Here is a 12,500-nt window from a genome sequence, read left to right on the forward strand (position 1 = left end):
TACTGTCTGTTCCACAGGAAGGCTATGACATCAGTGTCTGCTTCGGCACCCAAATGGCACCCTATTCCCTATATAGTACACTACTTTAGTCCTAGAGTCCTATGGCACCCTATTCCCTATATAGTACACTACTTTAGTCCTAGAGTCCTATGGCATCCTATTCCCTATATAGTACACTACTTTAGTCCTAGAGTCCTATGGCACCCTATTCCCTATATAGTACACTACTTTAGTCCTAGAGTCCTATGGCATCCTATTCCCTATATAGTACACTATTTTAGTCCTAGAGTCCTATGTGGCACCCTATTCTCTATATAGTGCACTACTTTAGTCCTAGAGTCCTATGGCAACCTATTCCCTATATATCACACTACTTTAGTCCTAGAGTCCTATGGCACCCTATTCCCTATATAGTACACTACTTTAGTCCTAGAGTCCTATGGCACCCTATTCCCTATATATCACACTACTTTAGTCCTAGAGTCCTATGGCATCCTATTCCCTATATAGTACACTACTTTAGTCCTAGAGTCCTATGGCACCCTATTCCCTATATAGTACACTACTTTAGTCCTAGAGTCCTATGGCACCCTATTCTCTATATATCACACTACTTTGTCCTAGAGTCCTATGGCACCCTATTCCCTATATAGTACACTACTTTAGTCCTAGAGTCCTATGGCACCCTATCCTCACCCTATTCCCTATATAGTACACTACTTTAGTCCTTCCCTATATATCACACTACTTTATTCCTAGAGTCCTATGGCACCCTATTCCCTATATATCACACTACTTTAGTCCTAGAGTCCTATGGCATCCTATTCCCTATATATCACACTACTTTAGTCCTAGAGTCCTATGGCACCCTATTCCCTATATATCACACTACTTTAGTCCTAGAGTCCTATGGCATCCTATTCCCTACATAGTGCGCTACTTTTAACCAGAATCCTATTCCCAATATAGTACACAGGGCCATCCATATTCCATACATAACACACCACGTTTCCCTATATATCACGCTACTTTAGACCAGGGCCCTATACCCTATACAGTGGGGCAAAAAAGTATTTAGTCAGCCACCAATTGTGCAAGTTCTCCCACTTAAAAAGATGAGAGAGGCCTGTATTTTTCATCATATGTACACTTCAACTATGAAAGGAAAAATGAGGAAAAAAAATCCAGAAAATCACATCGTAGGATTTTTAATGAACTTATTTGCAAATGATGGTGGAAAATAAGTATTTAATCAAAAAAAAAGTTTATCTCAATACTTTGTTATATACCCTTTGTTGGCAATGACAGAGGTCAAACGTTTTCTGTAAGTCTTCACAAGGTTTTCACACACTGTTGCTGGTATTTTGGCCCACCACTACCACCACCTCTACCTCTACCTCTACCACTACATCTACCTCTACCACTACCACTACCACTACCTCTAACTCTACCACCACCTCTACCTCTACCACTACCTCTACTTCTACCACCACCTCTAGCTCTACTTCTAATCTACTTCTACCACTACCACCACCTCTACCTCTACCTCTAACTCTACCACTACCACCACCTCTAACTCTACCAATAGCTCTGCCTCTATCTCTAACTCTACCACCAACTCCACCTCTACCTCGAACTCTACTTCTACATCTATCTCTACCTCTACCACTACCACTACCACTACTACTACCTCTACCTCTACCTCTACCACTACCTCTACCACCACCTCTACCTCTACCTCTACCTCTACTTCTGCCACTACCTCTACCTCTCCCTCTATCACTACATCTATCTCTACCTCTACCACAACATCTACAACTATCTATATCTCTACCACTACCACTACCTCTACCACTCTCTACCACTATCTCTATCTCTACCACTACATCTACCTCTACCACTACCACTACCACTACCACTACCTCTAACTCTACCACCACCTCTACCTCTACCACTACCTCTACCTCTACCACCACCTCTAGCTCTACTTCTACCTCTAACTCTACCACTACCACCACCTCTAACTCTACCAATAGCTCTGCCTCTATCTCTACCTCTACCACCACCTCCACCTCTACCTCGACTTCTACTTCTACTTCTACCACTACATCTATCTCTACCTCTACCACTACCTCTACCACTACCTCTACCTCTACCACCACCTCTACCTCTACCTCTACCTCTACTTCTGCCACTACCTCTACCTCTCCCTCTATCACTACCTCTACCTCTACCTTGATCACTATCTCTACCACTACCTCCGCCTCTGCCTCTACCTCTACCACTACCACTACCTCTACCTCTAACACGACCTCTACCTCTAGCACCACCTCTACCTCTACCACTACATCTACCACTACCACTACCTCTACAACTATCTATATCTCTACCATTAACACTACCTCTACCAATGTCTCTACCACTATCTCTATCTCTACAACCACATCTACCTTCACCACTACCACTACCTCTAACTCTACCACTACCACCACCTCTACCTCTACCACTACCACTACCTCTACCACTACCTCTACCTCTACCACTACCTTTACCTCTACTTCTACTTCTACCACTACCTCTACCACTACCTCTGTCTCTACCTCTACCACTACCTCTACCTCTACCTCTCCCACTACCTCTACCACTATCTCTACCTCTACCACTACCTCTACCACTACTTCTACCACTACCACCACCTCTACCTCTACCTCTACCACTACCTCTACCTCTACCACTACCTCTACCTCTACTTCTACCACTACCTCTACCACTACCTCTACATCCCCCACTACCTCTACCACTACCACTACCTCTACCACTACCTCAACCACTACATCTAAAACTACATCCACCTCTACCACTAACTCTACTTCTACTTCTACCACTACCTCTACCTCTACCACTACCTCTACCACTACATCCACCTCTACCACTACCTCTACTTCTACTTCTACCACTACCTCTACCTCTACCACTACCTCTACCACCACCTCTACCTCTACATCTACCTCTACAACTATCTATATCTCTACCACTACCACTACCTCTACAACTGTCTCTACCACTATCTCTATCTCTACCACTACATCTACCTCTACCACTACCACTACCACTACCTCTAACTCTACCACCACCTCTACCTCTACCACTACCTCTACCTCTACCACCACCTCCAGCTCTACTTCTACCTCTACTTCTACCACTACCACCACCTTTACCTCTACTTCTACTTCTAACTCTACCACTACCACCACCTCTAACTCTACCAATAGCTCTGCCTCTATCTCTACCTCTACCACTACCACTACCACTACCTTCTACTCCTCTACCACCTCTACCTCTACCACTACCTCTACCTCTACCAACACCTCTAGCTCTACTTCTACCTCTACTTCTACCACTACCACCACCTCTACCTCTACTTCTACCTCTTCCGGTTCCGGGTTGGAGCGAGCGGTCGCATCTACACTTCGGTCCGCAGGTAGTATAACTTTTCATTACATTTCATTATAGTACAACGGTTTGATTTGTCTAATCTTAGCAATTTCTTCTTAGCTAGCTACATAGCCGTCTTTGTATCAAAGATAATTGCGTAATTATCGTATTTCGTCATCCTAACGTAGTCTACACTGCTTTCTGCCCAGCAGCTAGCTAACGTCCACTAGCACAGCAGCTAGCTAACGTCCACTAGCACTGTAGAAACTATTACACTCAACGACTCGATTAGTGTAGTGTTAGCTAGCTACATAGTTGTCTTTGCTGATTGTATTTTGTCGTCCTAACGTAGTCTACACTGCTTTCTGCCCAGCAGCTAGCTAACGTCCACTAGCACAGCAGCTAGCTAACGTCCACTAGCACTGTAGAAACTATTACACTCAATGACTCGATTAGTGTAGTGTTAGCTAGCTACATAGTTGTCTTTGCTGTCTTCGTATCCAAGGTAATTGTGTAGCTTAGAGTGTGTAGACTTAGAGTGATTATCTTAATTTACCGAGGTTAGCTAGCCAGCTATTTGTCGTCCTTAACGTAGGAGTCACTGCTAGCTAGCTAGCCAACAGCTAGCCAACGTCTTCCGAATTGAACTTCAACAACCCGGTCAACATTCCGCCTCGCTCCACAGGTAGTATCACATTTTCATTTCACTTCATTACAGTACAACGGTTTGATTTGTTTGATCGTAGCTAGCTAGCTACTTAGCCGTCTTTGTATCTAAGACAATTGTGTAGTCTGGAGTGATTTTCTAGGTTAGCTAGCCAGCTATTGTCGTTCTTTTAACGTAACGTTACGTAATCAACACTGCTAGCTAGCCAGCTAGCCCCCGAATAGCAGCACTGTAGAAACTATTACACTCGACGGAACGACTTGATTAGTGTAGTGTCAACAACGTAGCCACTGCCAGCTAGCCTACTCCAGCAGTACTGTATCATTTCAATCATTTTAGTCAATAAGATTCTTGCTACGTAAGCTTAACGTTCTGAACATTCGACAAGTGTAGTCCACTTGTCTTTCCAATCTCCTTTGCATTAGCGTAGCCTCTTCTGTAGCCTGTCAACTATGTGTCTATCTATCCCTGTTCTCTCCTCTCTGCACAGACCATACAAACGCTCCACACCGCGTGGCCGCGGCCACCCTAATCTGGTGGTCCCAGCGCGCACGACCCACGTGGAGTTCCAGGTTTCCGGTAGCCTCTGGAACTGCCGATCTGCGGCCAACAAGGCAGAGTTCATCTCAGCCTATGCCTCCCTCCAGTCCCTCGACTTCTTGGCACTGACGGAAACATGGATCACCACAGACAACACTGCTACTCCTACTGCTCTCTCTTCGTCCGCCCACGTGTTCTCGCACACCCCGAGAGCTTCTGGTCAGCGGGGTGGTGGCACCGGGATCCTCATCTCTCCCAAGTGGTCATTCTCTCTTTCTCCCCTTACCCATCTGTCTATCGCCTCCTTTGAATTCCATGCTGTCACAGTTACCAGCCCTTTCAAGCTTAACATCCTTATCATTTATCGCCCTCCAGGTTCCCTCGGAGAGTTCATCAATGAGCTTGATGCCTTGATAAGCTCCTTTCCTGAGGACGGCTCACCTCTCACAGTCCTGGGCGACTTTAACCTCCCCACGTCTACCTTTGACTCATTCCTCTCTGCCTCCTTCTTTCCACTCCTCTCCTCTTTTGACCTCACCCTCTCACCTTCCCCCTACTCACAAGGCAGGCAATACGCTCGACCTCATCTTTACTAGATGCTGTTCTTCCACTAACCTCATTGCAACTCCCTCCAAGTCTCCGACCACTACCTTGTATCCTTTTCCCTCTCGCTCTCATCCAACACTTCCCACACTGCCCCTACTCGGATGGTATCGCGCCGTCCCAACCTTCGCTCTCTCTCCCCCGCTACTCTCTCCTCTTCCATCCTATCATCTCTTCCCTCTGCTCATACCTTCTCCAACCTATCTCCTGATTCTGCCTCCTCAACCCTCCTCTCTTCCCTTTCTGCATCCTTTGACTCTCTATGTCCCCTATCCTCCAGGCCGGCTCGGTCCTCCCTCCCGCTCCGTGGCTCGACGACTCACTGCGAGCTCACAGAACAGTGCTCCGGGCAGCCGAGCGGAAATGGAGGAAAACTCGCCTCCCTGCGGACCTGGCATCCTTTCACTCCCTCCTCTCTACATTTTCCTCCTCTGTCTCTGCTGCTAAAGCCACTTTCTTCCACTCTAAATTCCAAGCATCTGCCTCTAAACCTAGGAAGCTCTTTGCCACCTTCTCCTCCCTGCTGAATCCTCCTCCCCCTCCCCCCCCTCCTCCCTCTCTGCAGATGACTTCGTCAACCATTTTGAAAAGAAGGTCGACGACATCCGATCCTCGTTTGCTAAGTCAAACGAAATGCTGGTTCTGCTCACACTGCCCTACCCTGTGCTCTGACCTCTTTCTCCCCTCTCTCTCCAGATGAAATCTTGCTTCTTGTGACGGCCGGCCGCCCAACAACCTGCCCGCTTGACCCTATCCCCTCCTCTCTTCTCCAGACCATTTCCGGAGACCTTCTCCCTTACCTCACCTCGCTCATCAACTCATCCCTGACCGCTGGCTACGTCCCTTCCGTCTTCAAGAGAGCGAGAGTTGCACCCCTTCTGAAAAAACCTACACTCGATCCCTCCGATGTCAACAACTACAGACCAGTATCCCTTCTTTCTTTTCTCTCCAAAACTCTTGAACGTGCCGTCCTTGGCCAGCTCTCCCGCTATCTCTCTCAGAATGACCTTCTTGATCCAAATCAGTCAGGTTTCAAGACTAGTCATTCAACTGAGACTGCTCTTCTCTGTATCACGGAGGCGCTCCGCACTGCTAAAGCTAACTCTCTCTCCTCTGCTCTCATCCTTCTAGACCTATCGGCTGCCTTCGACACTGTGAACCATCAGATCCTCCTCTCCACCCTCTCCGAGTTGGGCATCTCCGGCGCGGCCCACGCTTGGATTGCGTCCTACCTGACAGGTCGCTCCTACCAGGTGGCGTGGCGAGAATCTGTCTCCTCGCCACGCGCTCTCACCACTGGTGTCCCCCAGGGCTCTGTTCTAGGCCCTCTCCTATTCTCGCTATACACCAAGTCACTTGGCTCTGTCATAACCTCACATGGTCTCTCCTATCATTGCTATGCAGACGACACACAATTAATCTTCTCCTTTCCCCTTCTGATGACCAGGTGGCGAATCGCATCTCTGCATGTCTGGCAGACATATCAGTGTGGCTGACGGATCACCACCTCAAGCTGAACCTCGGCAAGACGGAGCTGCTCTTCCTCCCGGGGAAGGACTGCCCGTTCCATGATCTCGCCATCACGGTTGACAACTCCATTGTTTCCTCCTCCCAGAGCGCTAAGAACCTTGGCGTGATCCTGGACAACACCCTGTCGTTCTCAACTAACATCAAGGCGGTGGCCCGTTCCTGTAGGTTCATGCTCTACAACATCCGCAGAGTACGCCCTGCCTCACACAGGAAGCGGCGCAGGTCCTAATCCAGGCACTTGTCATCTCCCGTCTGGATTACTGCAACTCGCTGTTGGCTGGGCTCCCTGCCTGTGCCATCAAACCCCTACAACTCATCCAGAACGCCGCAGCCTGTCTGGTGTTCAACCTTCCCAAGTTCTCTCACGTCACCCCGCTCCTCCGCTCTCTCCACTGGCTTCCAGTTGAAGCTCGCATCCGCTACAAGACCATGGTGCTTGCCTACGGAGCTGTGAGGGGAACGGCACCGCAGTACCTCCAGGCTCTGATCAGGCCCTACACCCAAACAAGGGCACTGCGTTCATCCACCTCTGGCCTGCTCGCTCCCTACCACTGAGGAAGTACAGTTCCCGCTCAGCCCAGTCAAAACTGTTCGCTGCTCTGGCCCCCCAATGGTGGAACAAACTCCCTCACGACGCCAGGACAGCGGAGTCAATCACCACCTTCCGGAGACACCTGAAACCCCACCTCTTCAAGGAATACCTAGGATAGGATAAGTAATCCTTCTCACCCCCCTCCCCCTTAATGATTTAGATGCACTATTGTAAAGTGGCTGTTCCACTGGATGTCAGAAGGTGAATTCACCAATTTGTAAGTCGCTCTGGATAAGAGCGTCTGCTAAATGACTTAAATGTAAATGTAAATGTACCTCTAACTCTACCACTACCACCACCTCTAACTCTACCAATAGCTCTGCCTCTATCTCTACCTCCACCACCACCTCTACCTCTACCTCGACCTCCACTTCTACTTCTACCACTACATCTATCTCTACCACTACCACTACCTCTACCACTACCACTACCTCGACCTCTACCACTACATCTACCTCTCCCACTACCTCTACAACTATCTATATCTCTACCATTACCACTACCTCTACCACTGTCTCTACCACTATCTCTACCACCTCATCTACCACTACCTCTACCTCTACCATTACCTCTACCACTACCTCTACCTCTACCACTACTTCTACCACTACTTCTACCACTACCACCACCTCTACCTCTACCTCTACCACTACCTCTACCACTACCTCTACCTCTACCACCACCTCTACCTCTACTTCTACTTTTACCACTACCTCTACCACTACCTCTACCTCCCCCACTACCTCTACCACTACCTCTAACTCTACCACTACCTCTACCACTACCTCTACCACTACCTCTACCACTACATCTACCACCACATCCACCTCTACCCACTACCTCTACTTCTACTTCTACCACTACCTCTACCACTACCTCTGTCTCTACCTCTACCACTACCTCTACCTCTACCACTACCTCTACCACTACCTCTACCTCTACCTCTACCACTACTTCTACTTCTACCACTACCACCACCTCTACCTCTACCTCTACCACTACCACCACCTCTACCTCTACCACTACCTCTACCTCTACCACCACCTCTACCACCACCTCTACCTCTACCACTACCTCTACCACTACCACCACCACTACATTTACCTCTACCACCACCTCTAGCACTACCAAAACCTCGACCACTACCACCACCTCTACCTCTACCACCACCTCTACCTCTACCACCCCCTCTACCTCTACCACCACCTCTACCACTACCACCACCTCTACCTCTACCACTACCTCTACCACCACATCTACCTCTAACACTTCCTCTACCACCACCTCTACCACTATTTCTACCTCTACCACCACCTCTAACACTACCTCTACCACTACCACCACCTCTACATCTACCTCTACCACCACCTCTACCACTACCACCACCTCTACCTCTACCACCACCTCTACCTCTACCACCACCTCTACCTCTACCACCACCTCTACCTCTACCACCTCTACCTCTACCTCTACCACCATCACTACATCTACCACCACCTCTACATGTACCGCTACCACCACCTCTACCACTACCTCTACCTCTACCACCACCTCTACATCTATCTCTACCTCGAACACTACCTCTACCTCGAACACTACCTCTACCTCTACCTCTAACACTAACACTAACACTACCTCTACCACTACCACCACCTCTACCACTACCACTACCTCTACCATTACCTCTACAACTATCTATATCTCTACCACTACCACTACCTCTACCACTGTCTCTACCACTATCTCTATCTCTACCACTACATCGATCTCTACCACTACAACTACCACCACCTCTACCTCTACCACTACCAAAACATCTACATCTACTTCTACCTCTAACTCTACGACTACCACCACCTCTAACTCTACCAATAGCTCTGCCTCTATCTCTGCCTCTTCCACCACCTATACCTCTACCTCTACTTCTACTTCTACCACTACATCTATCTCTACCTCTACCTCTACCACTATCTCGACCTCTACATCTACCTCTACCACTACATCTAGCTCTACCACTACCTCTACAACTAGCTATATCTCTACCACTACCACTACCTCTACCACTGTCTCTACCACTATCTCTACCACTACATCTACCTCTACCACTACCACTACCACGACCCCTACCTCTACCACTACCACCACCTCCTTCTCTACCACCACCTCTACCTCTACCACCACCTCTACCTCTACTTCTACTTTTACCACTACCTCTACCACTACCTCTACCTCCCCCAATACCTCTACCACTACCTCTACCTCTACCACTACCACTACTTCTACCACTAGCTCTACCACTACCTCTACCACTACATCTACCACCACATCCACCTCTACCCACTACCTCTACTTCTACTTCTACCACTACCTCTACCACTACCTCTGTCTCTACCTCTACCACTACCTCTACCTCTACCACTACCTCTACAACTACCTCTACCACTACCTCTACCTCTACCTCTACCACTACTTCTACCACTACCACTACCACCACCTCTACCTCTACCTCTACCTCTACCACTACCACCACCTCTACCTCTACCACTACCTCTACCTCTACCACCACCTCTACCTCTACCACTACCTCTACCACTACCATCACCTCTACATTTACCTCTACCACCACCTCTAGCACTACCACCACCTCTACCTCTACCACCACATCTACCTCTAAAACTTCCTCTACCACCACCTCTACCACTACTTCTACCTCTACCACCACCTCTACCTCTACCACTACCTCTAACACTACCACCACCTCTACATCTACCTCTACCACCACCTCTACCACTACCACCACCTCTACCTCTACCACCACCTCTACCTCTACCACCACCACTACATCTACCACCACCTCTACATCAACCGCTACCACCACATCTACCACTACCTCTACCTCTACCACCACCTCTACATCTACCAGTACCTCTACATCCCCCACTACCACAACCTCTACCTCTACCACTACCTCTACCACTACCTCTACCACTACCACCACCTCTACCTCTACCACTATCTCTACCTCTACCACTACCTCTACCTCTACCACCACGTCTACCACTACCACTACCTCGACCTCTACCACTACATCTACCTCTACCACTACATCTAGCTCTACCACTACCTCTACAACTGTCTATATCTCTACCACTACATCTATCACTACCACAACCACTACCTCTAACTCTACCACCACCTCTACCTCTACCTCTACCACAACCTCTACCTCTACCACCATCTCTACCTCTACTTCTACCTCTACCACTACCTCTATCACTACCTCTACCTCTACCACTACTTCTACCACTACTTCTACCACTACCACCACCTCTAGCTCTACCACTACCTCTACCTCTACCTCTACCTCTACCTCTACTTCTACTTTTACCACTACCTCTACCTCCCCCACTACCTCTACCACTACCTCTACCTCTACCACTACCACTACCTCTACCACTACATCTACCACTACCACTACCTCTACTTCTACTTCTACCACTACCTCTACCTCTACCTCTACCACTACATCTACCACTACCACAACCTCTACCACTACCTCTACCAATACCTCTACCACTACCTCTACCACTACCTCTACCACTACCACCACCTCTACCTCTACCTCTACCACTACCACCACCTCTACCTCTACCTCTACCTCCACCTCTACCTCTACCACCACCTCTACCTCTACCACCACCTCTACCACTACATCTACCACTACATCCACCTCTACCACTATCTCTACCTCTATCTCTATCTCTACCTCTACCACTCTCTCTACCACTATCTCTACCTCTACCACTATCTCTACCACTACCACTATCTCTACCACTACCACTATCTCTACCTCTACCATTATCTCTACCTCTATCTCTACCTCTACCACTACCTCTATCTCTGCCTCTATCTCTACCACTACCTCTATCTCTATACCATAAGCCCCTCTGTTCCCAAAGAGCCCTCTGTACCCATAGAGCCCACTGGTCCAAAAGAGCCCTCTCGTCCCATATAGCCCTCTGGTCCCATAGAGCTCTCTGGTCCCATAGAGCCCTCTGGTCATATAGAGCCATCTGGTCCAATAGAGCCCTCTGGTCCAATCGAGCCCTCTGGTCCAATCGAGCCCTCTGGTCCAATAGAGCCCTCAGGCCCCATAGAGCCCTCTGCTCATATAGAGCCCTCTGGTCCAATAGAGCCCTCTGGTCATATAGAGCCCTCTGGTCATATAGAACCCCCTGGTCCTATAGAGCCCCCTGGTCCTATAGAGCCCTCTGGTCCAATAGAGCCCTCTGGTCCAATAGAGCCCTCTGGTCCAATAGAGCCCTCTGGTCCTATAGAGCCCCCTGGTCCTATAGAGCCCTCTGGTCCAATAGAGCCCTCTGGTCCAATAGAGCCCTCTGGTCCGATAGAGCCCTCTGGTCCTATAGAACCCCCTGGTCCTATAGAGCCCCCTGGTCCTATAGAGCCCTCTGGTCCAATAGAGCCCTCTGGTCCAATAGAGCCCTCTGGTCCAATAGAGCCCTCTGGTCCTATAGAGCCCTCTGGTCCTATAGAGCCCCTGGTCCTATAGAGCCCTCTGGTCCAATAGAGCCCTCTGGTCCAATAGAGCCCTCTGGTCCTATAGAGCCCCCTGGTCCTATAGAGCCCTCTGGTCCTATAGAGCCCTCTGGTCCAATAGAGCCCTCTGGTCCAATAGAGCCCTCTGGTCCAATAGAGCCCTCTGGTCCAATAGAGCCCTCTGGTCCAATAGAGCCCTCTGGTCACATAGAGCCCTCTGGTCACATAGAGCCCTCTGGTCCTATAGAGCCCCCTGGTCCTATAGAGCCCTCTGGTCCAATAGAGCCCCCTGGTCCAATAGAGCCCCCTGGTCACATAGAGCCCTCTGATCATATAGAGCCCTCTGGTCCAATAGAGCCCTCTGATCATATAGAGCCCTCTGGTCCAATAGAGCCCTCCCTGAGGACACTCATTGTGAGTTCTGATCTAGGATCAGATCCCCCTCTCTTATTCATTATTTTCTAAACTGATCCTGGACCTCTACTCCAAATATGAGTGGCTTTGTGGATACAGGCCTCGTTCTGCTCTTTTCTGCGTGTCAAACACAATTCAAACTCAATTGTTTAAGCACCACAG

General features: G+C 49.0%; 1 protein-coding gene across 1 annotated transcript in view; it reads right to left on the reverse strand.

Moving 5' to 3' along the window:
* LOC135518473 (procollagen-lysine,2-oxoglutarate 5-dioxygenase 2-like) overlaps positions 1 to 11,440 on the reverse strand; it is a 43,693-nt gene extending 32,253 nt beyond the window's left edge. The window contains exon 1 of the mRNA XM_064943646.1: positions 11,339 to 11,440. Within this exon, the coding sequence (XP_064799718.1) occupies positions 11,339 to 11,440 (102 nt within the window). The remainder of the gene's footprint in view (positions 1 to 11,338) is intronic.
* Between the last annotated feature and the right edge of the window lie 1,060 nt (positions 11,441 to 12,500).

Source organism: Oncorhynchus masou, chromosome 28 (genome assembly GCF_036934945.1).
Source record: "Oncorhynchus masou masou isolate Uvic2021 chromosome 28, UVic_Omas_1.1, whole genome shotgun sequence".
Taxonomy (NCBI): Eukaryota; Metazoa; Chordata; class Actinopteri; order Salmoniformes; family Salmonidae; genus Oncorhynchus; species Oncorhynchus masou.